Below are 23,869 nucleotides of genomic sequence, written 5' to 3' on the forward strand. Positions count from 1 at the left end.
TATTATTTTAAAAATTCTTAAAAAAATAAACTTGCACACGCAAAGAAAAATAAAATGTATACGGATGTTGAAATAAACATGTAATTGCAACTTTCATATTCATTTCTTTCTCTTCTGCTGCTGTTCTCAATCTTTTCTCTCTTTCCCCTCTCTTTCTCACACATTCACATCTGGCCTCTGCAGTCACGGATAGACACCTCCTATTCTTCCCTGTTTCTTCCTAGCCAGCATGCTAGAGCTGGTTTGTGCAGGTTTGCAAAAGCCAATTGTTAAAAACTTAGGAATTTTTCGAGCTGGTTGTGAAAATAATTGGTAGCTTAAAACCAGACAGGATAAGAGAATTTACACCACAGAAATAGGCTGATGCTATGATGCTGTTTTTCTGAAAACCTGATCTTCTAGCACACCACTATTCCATCTATTTCTGGCAAGGACATTTTGCTTTGCCAAGGAATATCCTAATTCTCTGATAGATATCCAGTCTCCACCACCACCTGTCCCCTCCCACCCCCGCCATTCCTCACTTCCCTCCTGGGTGGTGGGAAAGCGGAGGTTCTAGGACCGTGTTGTGCTGACGGTGGAGAGAACAGAAGAAGAAGAGGAAGCATGAAGGAAGTTCATGAAAAAGGGAATAAAAAGGACAGCAGTATAGGAAGGTGGCGCTAGTGGTAAAGAACCCGGCTGTCGGTGCGGGAGACCTAAGAGACACGGTTTCGATCCCTGGGTGGGGAAGATCCCCTGGAGGAGGGCATGGCAACCCACTCCAGTATTCTTGCCTGGAGGATCCCATGGACAGAGGAGCCTGGTGGCCTACAGTCCATGGGGTCACAAAGGGTCAGACATGACTGAGCGACTAACACGTACACAGGAAGGAAAGAGAAGGAAAGAGAAGCAGGAATCCATGGGGGGCAAGGGTTCAGGTAGAGGGAGCAGAAGGACCGGGCAAGACTCACCACCCAGTGTCCTCATAGGCAGTTGGGTCATTTCCCCATCTTGGGCTAGAAGGTGGCCGAGCTGCTAGGAGATGGGGAAACCACCTTCTCAAATTACCCTGAAACAGGGTGGGGGTGGGGACCCGCAGAGCTGGGCTCTGCAGGAAGGAGGGCTGGGGACCTGGACCAATGAGGTCTCCGGGCTAGGATGCCTCAGTCTCTAACTGTTGAAAGGTGCTTCGGGCCCAGACTCTTGGGTCAGAGGTGGGGCGGGGAGCGGGGGAGGGGGCTGAATCCTGGGTCTAGGGAAGGAAGGAGGACACAGGTTCCTCCCCCCACCCCAGCCCCCCGCCCCATCCTCCCCCTGGATCCTCACCCTACTCACCTCACCCCACCCCACCCCCCGCTCCCCCCCACCCGCCACCACCTTTAAGCTATGGAGACTCAGAGGGAGGCCCTGGCCTCCTTTAGCAAGACCCTGTCCCCACCCTTTCCTGGACTACCTGGGTTGTGACAAGATATAAAAGTGCTGTTTCCTGGGAGAAAGAGCGGGAGCGAGCATTCCCACCACCCGGACCATGAGCCCTGCCCTGCTGCTGGCCCTTCTGGGCATCACCCTCGCCCTGCCCAGTGAGTAAGAGACCCGGCCAGGGAGGGGATACACCTGGAGACTGAGCTCAGATGGATTTGTTCCTCCCATTTCAGGAGCGAGGGCCTTGAACTGCCACTCGGGGGTAATAGAGACCATAAGGAATGCATCGGAACAGCCCTTTTCATGGACGACTTCCCAAGAGAACTGTGGGGAAGGTTTGGGCTGCCAGGAAATGGTGTTCATCACCCAGAACGGTGAGACGGGCCCCGCGCCTGACTTGCAGCCTCTCCCTTGGAGAGATGCCCCTATCACCTCACCCTCCAGTCCTACCTGCGTTCTGTGTACAAACTCAGAAGACCGCTCCCCGAAATACCAGGGGCGGCGCGCACCTTAGCCGCCCAGGGGCCTCCTCTGCACCCTTTCGGATGCACACCCTCCCTCTAGGACCCTGGAGCCTGACCCCACCCTGGCCTGCTTCTCTCTCCGCGCAGACCCCCTCCTGTACCTGGTGCTCATCAAGGGCTGCACCCAGGCAGCCAATCAGGAGGCCCGCGTCACCGAGCACAGGACAGGCCCCGGCCTGTCCATCATCTCCTACACCCGGGTATGCCGGGAGAATCTGTGCAACGGTCTCAGCACCAGCCTCCCTCTCTGGACCCCGCTCCCACCCACAGGTGCCGGAGGTTGGGGGGAAGGGGACTGCCCGGAGGAGGGGGGCAATAGGGTTGAGGGGGTTGGAGTGAGCACACAGGCAATGTACTTTTAGAATGCTTCCCTGCCTCCCCTCAACCCTGTCCAGCCTCCCCAGCACAGCTTCTTCTAACAGTCCCTTAGCAGCACACTGGACTGATGTTCCCTCATGTTCGACTACCCACCTCCGACTGCGGCTCTGGCCCTAACCTGCTGCCCACTCCTTTTTTCCCTGTGGGGTTTGGGAACTTGCCCTTTGGGGTTTTGGCATCTCCTCTTCAGAACTGAAATTAACCTGTGGCTTCCCATTGTCCTCTTCTGTCTGAGATCATAAATCGGATTTCACTCTGCCCTTTGCGTTTCTCTGCTCTTGGGCATCACTGGTGGACATGGGCATCTCGTCTTCTTCCACGGTTCAGTGGAGCCTCTGGGTCCTCCCAGGGCACCCCTCCCCTGCCCTTACTAGGCAGCCCTCCCCAGATCTCATGCTCCCTCCTCTCCTTGGTCTCTCTCTAGTCACGGGTCCTAATGCCCTGCTCCCCAGACCTTCCTGAGAGGAGCCCAGGGAGGCTAAGGGAGCTGATTCTTGGGAGCCGTGAGGAGCTGAAAAGCGGAGGAGGGTGGAGGGAAGGCTCCTGGTCTGAATTCAGAGCCCCCTTATTCCTCCCTCCCTTTGTCTCCCACCTCTCCAGTCCCAGGTTCTGTGCGGTGTCCAGTCTGCTTGTCTGGAAAAGACTGTCTGTCGGCCCAAGAGATGACCTGCCCAGCCAAGAGCTCACACTGCTACAATGGGGTCCTCCAGCTCACTGCCGGTGAGCCACCGGGAGGTGGGGTCGAGGCCAGGTTTGGGGGAGGCTGGGGAGTGGTGTGGGGCTGAGGATCAAGATCTGAGTCTCTTGGGGAGGAAAGGGAGGTGAGGATGGGGACCCTGAGGAGGGCGGGCGTGGCTTCCCCCTGAGTGTTGGCTGGTCCCAGTAACAGTGTCTCCGCCTTCTCCCGCTTTCCAGGGAGCGGCACCAGCAGACTGAAAGTCCAAGGATGCATTTCTCAAGCAGGCTGCAACCTGCTGAATGGGACCCAGGAAGTCGGGCCAATCAGCCTGTGGGAGACTTGCATTCCTAAAGGTGAATGTCACGGCGACAAGACCAAGTGACAGGGGCAGAAGTTCCGGGGTATGATAACCCTGCAAAAGGCAGGCATCCAAACATATCCCACCAAAACCAGCATCACAGGTCATTCAGATGTTACTACTCACTCAGGCAGGTGTGATGGGAGGGATTCTCCCAGTAGGCACTTCGGGCGAGGATGCCAGGAAACAAAGGTACGTGGTCCAGGAAACAGATCTATAGGACAGGAGATCTATAGGACAGGAGATCTATAGGACAGGTGTTTTAAATGATGCTGAGCCTGGCTCAGTTAGGACAGCCTGTCCAGGCGGGAGAGGAGCAACGGAGCTAGGAGGAAGGTCAGAGAGGCAAAGAGGGTGGGCCGCATCGAATGCCACTCTATCCATTGTCTGCAGGAGTTGCCTGCTGGTTTCCCTGCTGGGCGTGACTAGCTGCTTCTGATTCTATTTCTCCACCTCCCCGACCTTGGGGTCTCTGGCTTCCCCTTGACCCCCACCCCAACTCTGGCATTCCACTCTCGCCCAACCCCCACCCCTGGTACCAGAGGCCCCAGCAGCCCTGCTGCAGAGAAAAAGTGATCAGAAGGATGTCAAGGGTGCTTCAGGTGTGACAGGGAAAGTAAGAGCCAAACAAGGACCCGCGGAGGGTTCCCACTCACCCATGGAAACCCAGTCCAGGTGGAACACCGGTGGATGAGCGTGGCCTGGCGTGTCTTGATGTCAGGGAGCAGGATGAGGAGAGGGGTGGGGTGAGGAGGGAAGTGGGGTCTGGAGAAAGTGGGAGGAGGGTCCTCTCTGACCAAGCTTCAGGCAGAGAATTGAGTGCGTTCAGCAAACGTTCCTGTTTGGATCTCTCTGGCTGGACTGGGAGCTTTGAGGACAGAACCCAGATGTTCCTGACACCAAGGTTTTCAGCCTCGGGCAGCACAAGGGCTGGATAAGGATGGGTTCCCCAGGATGTGTTTGCTGACAGGAGTTCATACAGCATTCCAAGGTCTCCCGTGGAGACCCCAGAGGACTCAGACCCTGGCCCTGCCCTAAAGGGCCTCTGGGACTGGGAACAGAGACATCACAGACACAGGTAGCCACGAGGCTGTCATGAAGGGGGCCTGGGGGAGCTCAGAGGAAGAAGATATTGATGTTCTGGGAGGGGGAGATCAGGGAGGACTTCCCAGAGGAGGTGACCTATGACCCATGTCTTAATGATGAGCTGCAGTTCATTCACAGAAGAGGAAAGGGGCGCAAACAGGCAGAGGAGACAGTATGGGCAAAGGCTTGGAGGTGGGGCAGCCTGCTGCTTTCAAGAAGGCTCCCTGGGCTCTGCCTGAGGAGGGCTCATGGCGAGGATGAGGTACAGCTGGGAGCAGTCAGCAATGACAAGTTTTCCAGGTGGACAAGGTGAGTGTGGGTGGTGAAGGCAGAGCCCTTCCAAGCAGAAGGAATGCCCTGCTGTGTCTTGGGACTGGATGTTGGTGGGGGAGCAGAGAGGTAGGTGGGGGTCCTGGTGGTGGGTCAGATAGCTTCCTAGCCAGACTGATGGGGCTGACCTTTCTGCTAAAGGCAGGGGAGCCATGGTCAGGGAGGGACAGAGTCTGAATCTTTATTTTTAATTAATGCTAGTTTATTTATTTGGCCCTCATCTCTGGGACTAGCAGGAATATTAGGTAACATAATCCAGCAGACACTCAGAAACAAATCAGACACATGCCACATGCACCACACATCACAATGCACACAACACGCAATACACACAAGAAACACAACCACGCACACTGTGCCATGTACACACCACACACGTTTCCTCACCTCTCACACACCATACAACACCACACACCACACCCAGCACACACCCAACACCCAACACACACACACAGCACAGAGACGCGGGACACACACCACGATACACTCATATGACAAACACACCACATTCATCACCAACACACTCTGTCGCTATACACACACACCACACATCACACACCCACCCACCATGCACATTTCACACATTCCCATACTACCCCACACCCTCCACAGGCCCACTACATATTCACAAACCCCACACATATCCCACATATGTGTGCTGCCCAGACCACACACGTGTCACATAAAACACAGCCATTACGCCACGAATGGATATTCCTCATATATGTCCCTATTTTGTTGGCTTTCAGCGTCAAAGCCAGATCTGTTTTTAAAATTGTTTATTTATTGATATATGTGGCTACACTGGGACGGACACGACTGAGCGGCTTCACTTTCACTTTTCACTTTCATGCATTGGAGAAAGAAATGGCAACCCACTCCAGTGTTCTTGCCTGGAGAATCCCAGGGATGGGGGAGCCTGGTGGGCTGCCATCTATGGGGTCGCACAGAGTCGGACACGACTAAAGCGACTTAGCAGCAGCAGCAGGAGCAGCCGCAGCAGCACTGGGTCTTAGTTGAGACATGTGAATTCTTAGTTGTGGCATGTGGAGTCTAGTCCCCAACCAGGGATTGAACCTGGGCCCCCTGCAATAGGAGTGTGGCATCTTAGCCACTGGACCAAAAGGGAAGCCCCCAGCTAGAGTGGAGCAAGATGTCAGGGAGTAAGTGGAGAACAGAAGGGCATCCCAGGGAACAGCTCCTGGAAGGCACGGGGGCAGGAGAGGACAGGGTGCAAAACGGGCCACCGCAGGAACCCAGACTGAAGAAGAACCGAAGGTCCGGGATTTTAACAGTCTTGACTGTCCCCCTAAGGAACTGGATCCTGGTTCCAGCTAGAGCAGTGGGTCAGCCCAGCCTGGGACAGCGCAACCGTTAAGAGCTTAGCGTCTGAATGGAAAGACATGGGTTTCAGTCTGGGCTCTGCCGCTGAACCAGCTTTTGAGGATTACCACTGCTTAGAGCCTCTTTCACCAAGTTCAGAGAGGAGGAGACTCTCACTGATGGTCAGAGGTGGCAGAGCATATCCAAAGGCACTGGGGCAGACATGTGCCTCCATGTGTGGTTCAAAGAAGACTCCAGAAGTCAGTGGGACTCCAACAGAGTGATTAAGCGGGAGCAGAGCAGGACAGGAGGACTGTGCAGAGGAAGGAGGGCACCTCAGGTAGAGCCTTTGGGGCCATTTTAAGGACTTAGAATTTTATTCTGAATGGGCTGAGGATCTACTGGAGTTTTCTGAGCAAAGTATTGATGTGAATCAACCTTTCTTTTATAGGAATCATTCTGAATGCCTGGTGGAGAATAGAGTAAAGGGGAAGTGGGCATGGGGGAGGGGACCCTCCAGGGAGATTTAGGAAGAAGCAGGTGAGAGCCAAGGAGTCTTAGACCCTGGTGGAAGCTGTGGAGGAGGTGAGAAGTGGTCAGGTTTTGGAGGGATTTTGCAGCTTCAGCCGACAGGATTTCCTGATGGGCGCAACATGGGGTGTAAGAGAGGAGGGATTGTCGAGAATAACAGCAATGTCTTCAACTTGAGCAACTGCAAGAAAGGAGGTGCCATTGGCCAAGACAGGAAAGATGGGGGTAGGCAGAGAGGGAACCAGGCTGGGAGGAAGGCTGCAGGGCCCATGAAGTGTCTGTGAAGTGGGGGAATGAGTGATCCTCCTTCATGGGGGCTGTTGTGAAAGTTAACACATTTGTGGGTTACTTGCTCGGTCAGCCCTGAGAGTTTCTGCATCTGGAGACACATCCCAGCTGATCATGTGATGGTCTCAAGAGTCGGTCTAATGGTTTTCAAACTAGACTGCCGAGGGCTACAGGGGCTGAGGTGGCCCAGGTTGGTCATCAGTCCTCCTCTTCCCCATCACTCCCTGCAAGGAGCCAGAATAATGCCTGAGTTCCCAGCCTAGCTCCTAACTCACTCGCAGTGGGACACTGGGCAAACTGCTTTCAAAACTCCTCTGTTTCTCACTTTGAAAATCAGGGTGATGATGATGACAACCTGCTTGGGGTAGGGGGGTGCCAGGAGGAAATGAAGCAATCCAGGTGAGGTGAGCTTCTAGGGAGGGTTCATCCTTGGAAACTGATCATGGCAGCTGGGCACCTTTTAAGTGTTCAGTGCACACAAGGCATTGGAGTATTTCTGTTTGGAACACAGCGTTGCTCAGTGAAGACATATATGGTGTCAGGCTACATTTCTCTTTATCCAGATGAGGACCTTGAGGCCCAGAGAGGGAAGTAGAGATTGACTCAGGCTAAGGAAGAGCCATCTGTCTCCATCACAACTGACGGAAAGAGCAGCTGTCCTCAGGGGGCATTGAGAAAGGCCTCTGCAGTGTGTTTGAGCAGAAACAGGGTAAAGAATAAGGATGGGGCTCAGACTTCCAAAACGAAAGAAGTGAAAGTGTTAGTCAGTCATGTCTGATTCTTTTGTAACCCCATGGACTGTAGCCAGGCTCCTCTGTCCATGGGATTCTCCAGGCAAGAATACTGGAGTGGGTGGCCATTCTCTTCTCCAGGGGTCCTCCTGACCCAGGAATTGAATCCGAATCTCCCACATTGCAAGAAGATTGTTTATCATCTGAGCCACCAGGGAAGCCCTGAAGGTCCCTTCTAAATCTGAGATTGAGGGACCCAGTGGCCCATTGGGCTTGCAGGGTAGTTCAAGAATGTGAGCATCTTCCCAAGCGTAGGACCTGAAGGAAGACACACAGAGGGTCCCTGGCTTCCACAGACCCTGGTGATTCTTTCTCCGCAGGTGTTCTGACCTGTTATAGGGGGGTCATGCTGCAGATGTCTCCAAACCTGAGCCAGGAGCCTGTCGACTGGTCCACGACTACGGAGCAGCAGTGTAACCCTGGGGAGGTGTGTCAGGAGACCCTTCTGCTCATAGATGTAGGTGCGTGGGCTGCGCAAGAAGGCAAGACCCCTGCATGGGGTCCTGTGTCTCCCTGCCTCAGATTTTTAAAAGATTAATTAATTTATTTTAACTGGAGGCTAATTACTTTACAATATTGTAGTGGTTTTGCCATACAATGACATGAATCAGCCATGGGTGTACCTGTGTTCCCCATCCTGAACCCCCCTCCCACCTCCCTCCCCATCTCTTCCCTCAGCGTCATCCCAGTGCACCAGCCCTGAGCACCCTGTCTCATGCATCGAACCTGGACTGGTGATCTGTTTCACATATGATAATATACATGTTTCAATGCCATTCTCTCAAATCATCCCACCCTCACCTTCTCTCACAGAGTCCAAGTCTGTTCTTTACATCTGTGTCTCTCTTGCTGTCTCGCACGCATATAGGGTCATCGTTACCACCTTTCTAAATTCCATATATATGCGTTAATATACTGTATTGGTGTTTTTCTTTCTGACTTACTTCACTCTGTATAATAGGCTCCATTTTCATCCACTTCATTAGAACTGATTCAAATGCATTCTTTTTAATAGCTGAGTAATATTCCATTGTGTATATGTACCACAGCTTTCTTATCCATTCGTCTACCGATGGACATCTAGGTTGCTTCCATGTCCTGGCTATTGTAAACAGTGCTGCAATGAACATTGGGGGTACACGTGTCTCTTTTAATTCTGGTTTCCTCAGTGTGTATGCCCAGGAGTGGGATTGCTGGGTCATATCCTGCCTTGGATTTAAAAAAAAATACTTATCTGTTTATTTTTGGCTGCTCTGGATCTTCGTTGCAGCATGGGCTTTTCTCTAGTTGCGGAGAGCGAGCGGGGGCTATGCTCTAGTTGCCGTGTGCCGGCTTCGCATTGCTCTCTTGTTGGGGAGCACAGGCTCTGGGGCGTGCGGGCTTCAGTAATTGCAGCTCACGTGCTTGGTTGCCCCACAGCTTGTGGGATCTTCCTGGACCAGGGATCAAACCGGTGTCCCCTGCATTGCAAGGAATCCTCCTTAAGGGGTTAAGGAATTTTAACCACTGGATTACCAGGGAAGCCCCCTGCCCTGGATTCTGTGCACTAAATTTCCTGCCACGGTCCCTTCAGGCTTGCAGTTCTAAGTCCAATTCTTCCTCTATCTGTGCCTTGGTTTCCCCTTCTGAAAATCGGGACGAGATGATGGCAGTAACAGTAACCTACTTCACAGGGTGGTCACTAGGATATAGCCGGTAGTCCAGGCAAAGGGCTGAGAACAGAGCCGGCACAGAGAAGGCTTTTGCTCAGTCACTTCAGTCGTGTCCGGCTCTTAACTCATTTCATTCAAAGTCTAAGGAACTGCTGTGGTGTGTCAGGCACTGTTCTTGTAGCTTTACAGGCCAGTGGGGAAGCTGCAGGCAAAACAAAACAAAAGAGTGAGATATCGTGTATGAAGACAAGAGCTGTGGACAGAAGTCCAGTGGGGACGGGAGATCGGGAGAATGATGTGAAGGTTGCAATTTGTGCTCTGAAGGCTCCCTGTCAACTAAAATACCCCCAAACCTAAAAATTGAGAGTTATTTATTCAGTGGGAATGGTATACACATTTGCAGCAAGTGGCAGGTAATCTGGATAGGAAAGATTACTGTTAAGAGAAAACTAAATGTCTCATGTGAAGAGATTTAGCAATCTTCTATCTTCTATGGGAAGAGGCAAGTGTCCAGACTTGCTGAAATCATTTCCTTCGTATTTGTTGTTGTTGTTGTTCAGTCGCTCAGTTGTGTCTGACCCTTTGCAACCCCATGAACTGTAGCACACTATGCTTCCCGGTCCTTCACCATCTCCCAGAGCTTGCTCAAACTCATGTCCATTGAGTCAGTGATGCCATCCAACCATCTCATTCTCTGTCATCCCCTTCTCCTCCTGCCCTCAATCTTTCCCAGCATCAGAGTCTTTTCTAGTGTGTCGGCTCTTTGTATCAGGTGGCCAGAGTATTGTAGCTTCATATGCATCTAGCTATCTGGGGCCAGTCCTGCTTTCTTTATTGTTCACAAACTAATTTCTTGTTTATCATAAGAGATGGCAAATGTGGTAGATGGCTACCTCTTTTTCTCTCTCTCTTTCTCTCTCTCTCTCTCTCACACACACACACACCCAGCTCCTCAGCACTTTCAGGGGGGAGGAAGTAGCTGCTGGCTTCCAAATACATGGCTTTGTTTCACCTGGGCTCAGAAATCTGCATTACACACACACACACACACACACACACACACAGAGCTCCTACTGGCTTCCAAAAACCTGGCTTTGTTTCATCTGGGCTCAGAAATTTGCATTTGAAAAAGGCGTGTTGACTGGTAGGGTTTAGAGCAGAAAACGTTCCGTTTCCCACGGGAAATTCAGAGGACGTTCTACTCTGAAGGTAATATTTGAGCCGGAAATGAGAGGCGGCAGAGCTGGAAGAGGACCCCGACTCTGGCCCCAGGCTTCCCTGTGCTCTCTACAGGACCTGTGCCCCGGTTGTCACATACCTGTCCCCTGCCTGACGAGCCCCTGACTCTGCCACCCTTGGAGCCTCCACTCTCGCCTCCCAGCTTTCTCTCTTTCAACCCTCAGGATCCAGGTCGATCCTGCTGGGGAGCAAAGGCTGCAGCCAGGTCAATATCCAGGGTGCCTTCATGCACTCGAGTCCCCCTGGAGTGCTGGTCGCCTCCTATGCCCGGGTCTGCTCCTCCAACTACTGCAACTCGGCTGCCAGCAGCAGCGTCCTGGTCAATGCCCTCCCTCTTCCAGGTGTGTGATGCCAGCGGGCTGGGTGGGGCCCGGGGTAGGGAGAGACGGGCCCCAGAGACACATCTCGACACTCAAGGAGGGTGGCCATGGCTAAGCGCAGGGCTGTGTGTTCCCAACCTTCTCTCTGCTCCCCAGCCGCCCCGGCCCCAGGACACCTGCAATGTCCCGTCTGTCTGGCCCTTGGATCCTGCTCACAAAGCTCTAACGTGATGTGTCCTGAGGGCACCAGTCACTGTTACAAGGGTCAGATTTTTCTCCAGGGAGGTGAGTACTGAAGGTCAGGTCCCGAGGAGGAATGGGCTAGGGGCCTGGATTCACGGGGCCCCGAGGTGGGAGAGTGCTCATTGAGACCCTGGTGTTGGGGTCCGTGCACAGGCTGGAAAAGAATTTCCAGATATGGGGCAGAATGAGAGGAGAATAAAGTTTAATAGAGTGGGAAAACCAAACAGTGGGCTGGTTCAAGGGAGAGCCAAACCCTTTCGCAGGCTAGTAGCCAATTTTTACAGCCTCAAGACAGAGAAAATTCCTACTGGAATGGTGGCATTAGGTGTTTGGTTAGGATGCTATGGGATGGGTATTTTATCTACTACCGGGTCAGGGAACTGGTCGGTTTAGATCCAGAGGCTCATGGCAACAGTTGCTATGGGGCTTGGTCAGTTCCAGAGATTTTTATCCTGTGACCTTGGTACAGGGCTCCACACCTATGACCTTGGTATAGGGCTCCATACCTGGCTCATGACTTTGGGGGTGGAGCGGCTTGGGGACCCAGATTTTCTAGGTCTGAGGGAGGAGGGGACTAAGAGCCTGGTCTCTTGGTCTGAGGTGGAGTAGGGGAAGGTCTAGGAATAATAGGGTCTAGGAACTTAAGCATGAGGAGCGTTGAAACCTCTCTGACTCTATCTTCTCTCTCTAGGTGGGTTGACCTCCCCAGTGGGCATCCAGGGCTGCGTGGCCCGCCCTTCCAGCACCTTATTGGGTCGTAGGCAGACTATCGGGGTCTTCACTGTGACTGAGACCCGTGAGGGTGGCACTGAGGTGGATTGACCTCTAATCTCAAGTGGAGCTGCCCCTGGCCTTTCCCTGGCTTGGGCAGTGGGGCTGGCCCTAGCCCTTTGGTGTGGGGCACCCTCCTTGCTGACCTTGTTCCCCCATGATCCTTAGCTCCTGTTGACTCCCCACGCCCCACCTCTCCCTCTGACCTCATAACTCAACAGCCTTGGACACTGAATCATGCCCCAGTCCTCATCACCACCCCCTCCACCACCACACACACACACACACACACACGCACACTATCTGACCTGGTGACAGCATATGGAAGGGCCTGAGAACAGCTGAACTGATCCTCTGGGAGGAGGGACATTCAACCAGTGGCCACCTGTGTGTGATAATAAAGACATTGTCCTTTTGCCACATGCAAGGGTTTCTCTATGTGAGGGGAGGGCAGGACTCCCAGAGATCTGACATGAGGGAGGAGAGGAAGCTGGTGAGAGAGTCACCATCTCAGGTCATCCTTCACTGGTCTGGTCCACAGCCCCCCTGGACCAGCTTGGGTGGAAGCAGAGTCTTCCAGGTCCTGCAAGCATAAGTATTAGGGCCTCTTGGAGAGGGGAGGGGGGGGCTTTCCAGGCAGCTCAGCAGTAAAGAATCTGCCTGCAATGCAGGAGACCTGGGTTCGATCCCTGAGTGGAGAAGATCCCCCACAGGAGGGCATGGCAACCCACTCCAATGTTCTTGCTTGGAAAATTCCATGGACAGAGGAACCTGGCGGGCTACAGTCCATGGCATTGCAAAGAGTCAGACACGACTGAGCCACTGAGCACACACATAAAATGACTTGGGAAGTGAAGGTGTGCCAATGAAGCTTCTATTTTAGTAGCCAGCACCAACAGGGGGCTCACCCCACTTGAATAAATTGACACAATGGTTTGTGTGAAGCAGAGAAATGAGAGGGTTGGCACCATTTCCTGAGGCTGATATCATTGGGTCTGTTGTCCTAGGCTTGAAAGACTAAGAAGTCATTACTGTTGTTAGAATCTGGAAGGGGGTGGTGTTTAGAGAGGGCTGCCTGACAGGAGCTGTGATCTCAGGCTGAAAAATCCACCCAACCCACGGCGACACTACAGGGAGGGAGCTGGGGAATTAACACCCCAACTTCACTCAGTGTCCTCCCTGTGGTCTCCTGCTGGGGCTCCCCATCGACCGAACCCAGCTGGAAGGTGGGAGATCCCACTAACAGTCCCCACAGCACAGGGCAGGGGGAGAAAGGGAGAGAATGAATGTGAAAAAGGAAACCGCACAACCCACCCCTTGAGTCCGCAATACAGAAGACACACAATTCCCATCTGTTACTTAATCATAGAACTGCCTTGTGCTAATGGCAAGGGGTCACCCGCCCACAGCTTTAGATGGTCAGTTCTTCATGAACCACAGTCAGAGGAAGATGGGGGAAAACCTATAACAGAGCTGCAAAGGCCCTGACTGTGCGGCTGGTGGTGATGAGAGCCGCCTGCTTCTACCACCCCTTCTACGTTCTCTTACCACCTGCCAACACCTCCTCTGGACATCGTTGAGACACAAGGTTTCATTCCTAAGGGAAGTAAGTGTTCAATAGTCTTGTCTTTATTGGCTTTTGGCCACTTTCTGCTAAACAGGGCCACCGGCGAGTCAGTATTACCCACAACGCATCCCCTGGCTTCCAAACGTAGTCCTCCTTGACCTGGCAAACCAGCCTCCCTCTGGTGGTCACAGTCCCTCTGGTCGTCTTCTCCGCCTCTTGTTTCAGCAGCACGAGGAACACAAAATAGTATGGGGGCAGTCCTGGCTTCTGGTTGATTAGAGCTCTGATTGGGTTTCTCACCCACACCGAGCCCAAGGTCATAGAGACTAGGAGCAAAAATGCTTTAAGTGGGTTGTCATGTGTACTGATGGGCGAGGACATTCCCTTATCCTCCCCTGTGTCATGGACCCCTGCATTCTGGCTCTAGGGCAGGTGACACGATAGACTGGCCAGTTTGAGACCTAGAGCATCTCCTATTGGGTGGCAAGGTACCTTCTCTTCCTGGTGCCTTCAAAAGCCATCATGGCCATTCAACCCTTCTGATAAGCCAACTGTGTCCGTGTACGGGGGTACCTGGAAGGTCAGTGAGCTCCATGCGGGGAGTTAACTGCTTCAGTTCCTTTGCCTTAAAATATGTCCTCTAGTTGGAAGTGATACTTCATGGGAGGACTTCCCTGATGGTCCTGTGATTAAGAATCCACCTGTCAGTGCAGGGGCCAGGGGTTCAATCCCTGGTCCAGGAAGATCCCACAGGTCATGCGGCAAATAAGCTTGTACGCCACAACTACTGAGCCTACACGCCCTAGAGCCCATGCTCCGCAACAAGAGAAGCCACAGCAATAAGAAGCCTGTGCACCACAACTAGAGAAAGCCCATGTAGCAAGGAAGACCTAGGGCAGCAAAAAAAAAAAAAAAAGAAATTTAATTAACTAATTAATTAATTAAAAAAACTTCATGGGATCCTGTAGCAATAGAGCAGACATTTCCTAAGTCCCCAGATGGCAGTGTTGACAGAAGCAGTGAGCACAAGGAAGGCAGAACAGCATCCACAGAGTGTATTACCCTGTGGGGAGAAAGGTCAGTCTCGAAAGTTGGGTATACGTCCTGAAGAGTGCTGCTGTAGAAAGACGTCATAACAGGCTGAGATTGGCCTCTGCCTTTGTTGGTTTGGGTACTAAGTGGAGTCAACAGCCAGGTCACCTGGAGAGAGTTAGCTCACTTGTTGTCACTGCATGGAGACATTAGTTAACTCACTAACCCAATAGAGTAGTAATTCTATCCCCAGATGCTTGAACTAATACCTCTACTCCTATATTCCCTGTGAAAGATTTTGGCCCCATGAAGCCTTCCCCTTGGTCCTGTCTAGTCTCATACCCTTAGAATCGGTATCAGTCGGGGTCCAGGGATGTGTCCTGGACCACATGCTAATTAACCACATGCTAATTTTAACCGGTAAAGTTTTTTGTTTTGTTTTTGTTTTGGCCATGCAGCACGCGGGATCTTAGTTCCCTGACCAGGGATCGAACCCCAGTTGGTATAAGGAATCATTATCGGACTTCCCTGAGAGTCCAGTGGCTAAGACTGCCCTTCCAATGCAGGGGGCCTGGGTTCAATCCCTGGTCAGGGAGTGAGATCCCACACGCTGCAACAAAGATTGAAGACCCCAAGTGCCACAACTAAGACCTAGCACAACAAAATAAATAAAAATAAATATTAAAAAAGGGAAATATTTAAAAATAAAAGAATCATGAGGGAATTCCCTGGTGGTCCAATGGCTAGGGCTCTGAGCTTCCACTGCAGGGGACATGGTTCCATCTCTAGTCAGGAACTAAGATCCATGAGGCCAAAAAGGAAAGAAAGAATCATTATCTAGCAACATGGGGTGAGGATTAAGAGGGAATTGGTTACTAAGCCTAAAGAACGCAGGGCTTTCCAGGTGGCGCTAGTGTTAAAGAACCTGCCTGCAGGGAAGGAGATGTAAGAGACAGGGATTTGATCCCTTGGTCAGGAAGATCCCCTGGAGAAGGGTATGGTAACACACTCCAGTATTCTCGCCTGGAGAATCCCATGGACGGAGGAGCCTGGGAGGCTGTAGTCCATAGGGTCGCACCGAGTCGGACACGACTGAAGCGACTTAGCTCATAACAAAGATAAGAGAATAGTGCATCTAGGGAGCAACCTCCATACTTGGGGCCGGAAGACAAGCTCTTCAGCCTGCAATGTCCCTCTACCACCCTCTACTGGCAAAGCCTAACATTGTGCCTGGAGATGAACAAAATCGCTTGCAGGATCCAGCAGGGCAATGAAGAGCGAATCTGGAGCTGAGAGGCCATAACTGGCACAGAATCTGCTCATACACACGCTCTGGGATTCCTGCCCGTGCAAACTGGTGAGGTTCTCAAACGCTCTCAATGTGTGGCATGTACATGCTAAACCAAGTCCTGTGCTTCTTTGGACTACATTAGAAATTCGTTCTTGTGGGTCTGGAGGAGAAGCAGTTTCCTGAGTGGTCTCTATCCCACATCTGAGGGTCACACTCCCTTAACACAGACTGGCAACATTCAACATTTTCCTGGCAGTGCATCTCTGCAACCCGTTCACTCACGCCTTAGGCTTGGTCCTCAGCCGTATCTGCCCTGTGACTGGAAACAAGAGATGTTCTGCCAAGGGAGTTTTCTGATTATCTATCACACTTCCATCTGGACAATCTTATCTTTCCATTGCTCCTCTTCCCCCACGTTTGCTCACTAGGGTCATCGGAAGAAACCAGCCGACTCCCCAGTCAACCTGTGCAGCCCCACTGTTGCCGTAGTAACCCAGTGCCACACCCACTTCAGCTCCCAACACCTTGCTTTCCATCTGCACTTCTTTCACTGCTACCCCAGTGATAACTTGACCAACTATGAAATTGTCACAGGACTTCTCTCACCTGTGCCCTATCTTTTTCCATCAAGGTGGTCATCCCTGTGCTTCTCCCATGTAGTGGAAACCTAATCCCAGAATACAGTTTTGTTTGTCTGTTGCTGGATGCCACTGCTGATCCAAATTTCTGAATTGGTCAGGGTCCCGGCTTCAGGTTCAGTCGCTTAGTCATGTCCAGCTATTTGTGACCCTATGAACTATAGCCTGCCAAGTCCTCCAGGCTCCTCTGTCCATGGGATTTTCCAAGGAAGAATACTGGAGTGGGTTGTCATTTCCTATTCCAGGGATCTTCCTGACCCAGGAGTTGAACCCTCATCTCCTGCATCTCCTGCATTGGCAATGGATTGTTTACCACTGAGCCACCTGGTAGCAGGAAATAAATTGTTCACCCAAGTTGGGTAACGAGTAGAATTTTATTAAGGGGAGTGCTGATTACAACTATTAATACTGGATCCAGGGAAACCACAAAGGATGGTGCAGGAGTTGGGAGTAATCATACATTTTATTTAATTTTATTTATTTTTGGCTGTGCTGCACAGCTTGCAGGATCTCAGTTCCCCATCTAGGAACCCAGGCCATGGCAGTGAAAGCCCAGAATCATATCCACTAAGCCACCAGGGAACTCCTTCATGTATTTGAAACATATGATTGCAACAATATATAACAAAGAGGATTGCTCTGACCACAAATGCTCTACATCTAGGGCGAGGGGTGCCATGCACTTCATCAATTTATAACTGGCATGAAAAGGCCCAGTACTGAAATGGGGGAGAGAGCTCCTTTCTACAGAAATCCACACTTGAACACAAAGCCACGTGCACTCATGGTGTGCTGGTAAATGAACAACTGCCTCCCTGAAGGGAGAAATAAAAGCTCTGATCTGTAGCATTTGCCAATGTCCTTGGTGTAAATACTACCACTGTGGCTGATTTCAAGCTATCACGATGTCCCTGCCTATGGAGTTGGGAAGAAATGACCATGCAGGAGACACAGGTTTGATCCCTGGGTCGGGAAGGTCCCCTGGAAGAGGAAATGGAAACCCACTCAAGTATTCTTTCCTGGAGAATCCCATGGACAGAGGAGCCTGGGGGGCTACAGTCCATGGGGTCACAAAAGAGTCAGACACGATTGAGAGACTGTGTACACACACACACCATACAAATACAATAGTTATAAATAGCCTCAAGAGCATAGGTAATAGTGAAATACTAGATAATTTAGGAAGTGATGATTTTTGAGTATTTATTACCTTTGTTTTAAAAATGTTGTTATTTATTTATGGCTAAGCAGGCTTTCTCTAGTTGCAGTGTATGTGGTTCTCATTTTGCTGGCTTCTCTTGTTGTGGAGCACACGCTCTAGGGTGTGCGAACTTCAGTAGCCACAGTGCACAGGCTCAATAGCTGTGGCACGTGGGCTTAGTTGCCCTGAAGCATGTGGAATCTTCCCAGACCAGGGATCGAACCTGGGTCCCCTTGCATTGGCAGGAAGATTCTTAACCACTGGGCTACTAGGGAAGTCCTACCTTTGCTTCAACATAATTTAGTTTTAAGTTGACAAAATTTAATTTTTAATAGTGGCTGTATTTAGCAACTGGCTTGAAAAACTGAAAATTGACTCTCATGAACCAGGTGGAACCACTGAACCACTCCCAGCACAGCATGGCCCACATCCCAGAGAGAGCCAGTGAGCACAAGTGCTCTTGCACAACCTACCCTGAGAGCCCTCAAGGATCCCCTGAGCTCTCAGTTCTTAAAGAATAGATCCTTATTCTTCCTTCCATCTCTAAAACCATCAGGGTAACCTCACCCAGGGTGGGTGGATAAGGGACCAAGTTGGCTCACTGCCGGAAGCATGGGCACCTCAATATCCAAGATTTGTGGTGTGTGAGCATTGAAGCCAGCAACACTTGGGTCTCCCTATTATGTCTTGAGAACCTACCCAAGATGACCAACACTTACAGTTTCCAGGATATGAGAAGGATGGGGACTTCCCTGGTGGTCCAGTGGCTAAGACTCCACCTCCTGATGCAGGGAGCCTGGGTTCAATCCCTGGTCAGGTAACTAGATTCCGCATGCTGAAACTAACAGATCCCGTGTGTGGTAACTAAGACCTGGCACAGACAAATATAAAGAAAAAAGAAAAAAAAAAAAAAGAATGTCTACCGAGTTACTGATCGCTTTAAAAACTGAACCCAAAGAAAGATTTACTATATTTTTATCAGCGATTAACATTTTAAAGCAGCACTAGCTCTTGTTAAAATGTCTGCTTTTAGTTACTTTATTCAGAGGTGGTTTGGGGCCATCTTAACCATGCCAAAAGTTAATTTAAAACACACAAGTAAAATGCCATGTCTCCCTACCAGGGCTAAGTGAGCAGACACAGACAATTTACTTTAGAATAGAGCAGGGGTGGGGGGGTGGGGTGGGTAAGGAGCCCTTTATTTAAGCTTGTGCATTTGGGTGCAAACAACCTTCCAGGGAGAAATACATGGAACAATGTCCAAAGCTCACACAGAAAGAGTCTTCCAGCCTCTCAGACCCATGGTACTTAGCTATGGCAGCCTCAGCAAACTAATTAACAGGCCAATGTGTTATTTAAGATGACCTTCACTACAGTTGCTAGATGCCAGGTATGGAGCTAGAACTGAAGAGCATGGTGAGTGCTACTCAGAGGCATGGGAAGGGATAAGGGTCTTAAGACGAGATTCTGGAGCTCCAAGCAGGTGTCTATGCAGCTTCCAACCACCCTCTCTGCCCTCCAGTTCCCCCTAACTCATTGGTCCCACACTGGCAATGGTGGCCAAGATCTGAGACCTTGCTCCAGACCTATAGTTACACAATAATCCAGGAAAACCACATACTGTTACAGATCAGAGAAGGTGAGTTGTGGAGGCCTGAGTCCCCAAAATAAGGGAGTGTGGCTCAGATTCCTGGGTCCTGAGGGGCAGGGTCTTTGGACCAGAATGCTCTCTTACTATGTATATTAACTCTTTCTAATATTTACATGAATAACAATATTAATAATTATATTCTTAATGTTAACAGTCCCCAACTGGAAGCTCTTAATCTATTTTCACATAAAGTTAAGAGTTTTACCAACACCATTCTTACTGTGGCATTTTCTCTATGAAAAATAAATATTCATTTATACCACAAAACTCACAGAAACAGTATCAAGTCTGAAAGAACACATATGCCATCTTTGTTATATCCAGAGAACTTATATGTAAGTATACATATATGTAATATATATATATGTTTTATATATATATATATATAAATAATGATTTCCAGCCATAAACAAGAAATCTGAATGATGCATCTTGTTCATGATACTGATACCAATATGTGGGTTAGCTACAATGGCATTCTGCCGTTCAAGGGTGCCAGAAATAACGCTGAAGCCAGCATCCCTCTATTCAGTCTTCCAAAAGACCACGGAGGAGGCTGGCGCCCTGGTGTGTACAGAGGATGAGGCCTGGGCTGAGCAGGAACCACTGCAAGTGAAGAGTGAGGGGACCAAGTTGACTCCCAACAGATATGGCCACCGGATGGATGCTGGGAAAGGGCCAAGCTGGTACCATGAGAGGAATTTGGGCTAGGAGAAGAGTTCGGGGGATGAAAGCCAAAGGTTTGCCTTCCTAGTGCGGCTAAGGAAGTATGAACTCTGTAGATCAAACAGAAAAGTTTAAGCAAGGTCATTTGGGGATGCGCCGCCCCCGCACTTAGTGGGCCTAGCACCGCCAAGACCAGCGAGTTCTCGGTCCCCCGGTTTACACACCACTCGCCATTCTGCGCATGTGTATGTTCCAAGCAGGTCAGAGGTAGGCCAATGGGGTGTGGGGTTCCTCCAGGCTCATCCAATGAGCTATCAGACGCTTTTGTGTCAACCAATGGGTCTTCGAATGAGCTGTCGAGTGAAACAGGTCCCGCCTTCCGTGCCTCAGGGAGCTTGAAGGAGAAGGCCGGGTTGCGAGAGTGTGGCGTTTCAAGGCGTTACTTCAGCACCAGTATACTTTTGTGAGATTATCTGGAAGTCAGGAGGAGTTTTGGTCCCTTAAAGAGAAAAAGAGGGGCTGGGGACCCAGTTTCCTGGGTCCTGGGTAAAGATAAGGCTGGGGTGGGAGCGGGACTCCTGGAGCTAGCAGGGCGAAGGCTGGAGCCTTGCGCTCGTTGATCTGAGACGGGAGAGGCTGGGTGCCCAGAATCACGCATCCTGCCAGAAAAGGTGGCTGAACCCAAACTCCTGGATCCTTAGTTAGGACCAGGCTGAGACCTCAGAATCCGGGTTCGAATGAAGATGGGGGCCGAGAGACCTGAGCCTCCAGGGCATAGGTTTGAATCTGGACTCCAGAGTCTGAGGGAGAAGGGACCTGTAGGCCGGATCATGGCTCCAGAGGTTGCCGAGTACGGGTTGTTGAGCTCGTTGGTCTGGGTGGCCGAGTCTGAGAAGTACAGCTATGGAAACTGAGGCTTGTTAAGTAATTAAGTTGCCCAAACTCACAAGCTAGATCGGGACAGACTGACTTTAGAAGTCATCGTTTTATATATACCCGTAAGCTCTGCCCTTAAGTCGGTGCTTGCTTAGATTTTATCTTATTCCATGTGGCTGAAAAGCTTCCTGTCCATGTCCATCAAATCACAGATCCTGATCAGTTCTTCCAAACGTCTCTAAAAGAAGCCATGGGAGCCTGTCACTTTGAGGGTCTGCTGCTCCTCTTTCTTATAGGAGCCCCGACCTTGATCAGTATGTATTGGAGATGTGGGGGTGGGGGAGTGGTTGGGTCAAGGAGGATGGATTTCTGGTGAAAAAAGAGTGATTTGGGGCCCCGGCAGAGAAGGACAAGTGCTCATCTTTATCTCCTTTTCTCCCCAGTGGCACAGAAATTGTTTTGTCAAAAGGGTACATTCATGGGTATCCAGGAGGATGCAGCAAACATGTTCAACTGGACCTCAGAGAAAGTTGAAGCTTGTGACAATGGGACATTGTGCCAGGAAACCATCCTGCTGATCAAAACTGGTAAAATGAGAAAGGGGCAATTGGGCTGGTGGGGGCAGGGGAGGGGGGGAGATGATTATGTTCATGTTAAGACTGTTGCACCTTCCCCAGGCCAAACAGTAGCGTCCCCACCCACTTTCTTTCCTTCCCGTCTCACAGCAGGGACCAAGACAGCGATTTTGGCCACTAAGAGCTGCAGTTTGGATGGGACACCGGCAATAACGTTTATCCAGCACACTGCAGCCCCCAGCCTAGCTGCAATCTCCTACAGTAACTACTGCGAGGATCCCTTTTGCAATAACAGAGAGGGATTATATGATATATGGAATATACAAGAGACTGAAGAAGGTACCCTGCAAGGGAAGAGATGGGTGCTAAGGGAAACTCTATACGCTCCGGAAAAGAAAATGGGAGGCTTCCTTCTTTGTGTTCTTACTTGGTTTAGGTTCAGGTGGGCCATACACAAAAAGACCTCAGACCTTTTTGCTTGTCTCTCTTTTTCTAAATTGTCACCTTGGAGTACTGTAAACAGTGTACTCCGAGCAGAGGACATCAGTGAAGGCTGAAGTGTAAAATGGATTTGGGGTTTATTAAGCAATAAGATGTCAGTGGAGGTTTCTGAGCAGGCTGGTGGCATCGGTCTAACTGCTCCGGCTTCCCTATTGCCATGTGGCCACAGCCCAGTTACTGCATTTGTCCTCAAAGTCTAACCTGGCCACACCTACCTTTTCAGGTCATTTTCTTCTCTTCCCTCTCTCATTTATTGTGTTTTAGCTAGGGCAGGATTCAAAATATTTAACAGTGGAGATGGTACTGACCAATCAGAATGGATGCTGGCTATAAAAAACAGTCCAGCCCTGCCTGTCTGTGCCTACCAGCTGAATAGCAACACCTGGTGATTTCTCACAATTTCCAAATCCACCAAGCCAGCTCACACTTCCAGGCCTCAGGCCACTGTCCTTGCTGTTGGCTTTTTTACCCTCATGCAACCCCCATTTCACACAGCTAACCTCTGTTCTTCCTCCATCTCAACTGAGGTGTCCATTCTCGGAAAAAATTCAACCAAATTATTTTAGATAATTAAGCATTCTTCCATTTCTTTGCTACCATACCGTGGCCACAGTGCCCACAGAGTTGTATGGTAGTTAATTACTTACATGTCTGTCTCTTTCAGGACAATGATCCTAGATGGCAGGAACTGTGTCCTTTGTGTATCTGTACCTCCACATCTATACACAGTTTGGAAGTCATGTTGGATTGTGTTCTGACAACAGGAATCAGTTGGAGAGGGATGGGGAGGTGGTAGTAACAGGCCTTGAGTAGAGAGGCATCGGCAGGGAAGACTCGAGGAAGAGAAGGCAGCAAGGAGAGATAACTCCAGAGGCAGGACACATCCTTAACTTTCTCTCTTTTCGCTCTTCAGAAACCAAAGGGACAACAGGCCTCCACTGCCCAACTTGTCTGGCTCTGGGGTCCTGTTTGAATGCTCCTTCTGTTGCCTGCCCCAACGATACAGATCGATGCTATCAGGGGAAACTTCAGGTCTCTGAAGGTAAGCTGAACATCTGATGGTTTCAGAGGCCAGAAAACCTCAGGCATCTGCGTGTAGCCTAAGAGATTCTGACACTGAGTTCCAGGAACGAGGTGAGGACTGGATTCCTCTCTGATTTCCTCAAACATCTATGTGTCGCCCCATCCTTGTTCCACAGGAAATGTCAACTCACTTTTGGAGATCAAAGGCTGTACATCGATCATTGGTTGCAGGCTGATGTCTGGGGTCTTCAAAATAGGACCCCTGTGGGTGAAGGAAACTTGCCCGTCCATGTCCATCTCGACCCGAAAGATTGACAATAGGGCCACGTGGCTTCACACTTCAGTTTGGAAGTTAAAGCTACTGCTGATGCTGTTACTGCTTATCCTTGGAGGGAGTGCTTCTGGTCCCTAATCATCTCTTCAGACTGATCATCGGCAGCTTGAGCAGGTGGAGATTTGAAGAGTAGCTTCTGTGAATGTATTTGAGATTTCTAATAAAGTTTCTTCTGTGATTTGTGTATGCCTCAAGTCTAGAAGTGGTGTTATTGTGCTAAGAAGAGGGTCCTTAAAATTCGTGCTGTCCAACCCACACATTTGCAGAAAGGGAATCAAAGATCTCAAAAACTTGAGTGAATTCCTTACACTTACATAGCTATGGACAAAGCCATAAAGTCTGGTATTCCTTTCACTGTAGTAGACTTCCTTCTCTTGCTGGCTAGACAGGAGACTAACATTATCCTCCTCTAGAACACTCCCAACCCAGTTGTAAGGCTAAAATCATGTGCTTTGGGGTTTTAATAATTTCTGGGGAGGTGTGTCAGAAAAATCAGACTCCAATTCTTCAGTTATAATGGGCCCTGTCTCCCCTATCCTGTTTGTTCCTTGCCCACTTTATATCATTCCTTTTCAACTCTTCTGCCTACTTAATGCC

The 23,869-nt window shown here is 50.4% G+C and overlaps 2 protein-coding genes across 3 annotated transcripts; both read left to right on the forward strand.

Annotated features, from left to right (window-relative positions):
- Positions 1–1,510: 1,510 nt before the first annotated feature.
- CD177 (CD177 molecule) lies at positions 1,511–12,332 on the forward strand. The gene is made up of 9 exons (XM_055552802.1): positions 1,511–1,562; positions 1,638–1,778; positions 2,016–2,198; positions 2,907–3,041; positions 3,222–3,338; positions 8,013–8,153; positions 10,748–10,924; positions 11,060–11,188; positions 11,838–12,332. The coding sequence occupies exons 1-9, from the start codon at positions 1,511–1,513 to the stop codon at positions 11,966–11,968; spliced, it is 1,206 nt and encodes a 401-aa protein (XP_055408777.1). The 3' UTR covers positions 11,969–12,332.
- A 7,969-nt stretch (positions 12,333–20,301) lies between these two features.
- On the forward strand, positions 20,302–23,448 carry TEX101 (testis expressed 101). Of its 2 annotated transcripts, none has more exons than XM_055552567.1 (6): positions 20,302–20,426; positions 21,052–21,153; positions 21,283–21,426; positions 21,565–21,753; positions 22,829–22,957; positions 23,115–23,448. In XM_055552567.1, exons 2-6 carry the CDS (start codon positions 21,090–21,092, stop codon positions 23,348–23,350), a joined length of 762 nt encoding a protein of 253 aa, XP_055408542.1. In that variant the 5' UTR covers positions 20,302–20,426; positions 21,052–21,089; the 3' UTR covers positions 23,351–23,448. The 2 variants fall into 2 exon arrangements, with proteins under 2 accessions (XP_055408542.1, XP_055408543.1); XM_055552568.1 differs by having other exon boundaries at positions 20,354–20,416.
- The last annotated feature ends 421 nt before the right edge of the window (positions 23,449–23,869 follow it).

The sequence above is a fragment of the Bubalus kerabau genome, chromosome 17 (assembly GCF_029407905.1).
Source record: "Bubalus kerabau isolate K-KA32 ecotype Philippines breed swamp buffalo chromosome 17, PCC_UOA_SB_1v2, whole genome shotgun sequence".
Taxonomy (NCBI): domain Eukaryota; kingdom Metazoa; phylum Chordata; class Mammalia; order Artiodactyla; family Bovidae; genus Bubalus; species Bubalus kerabau.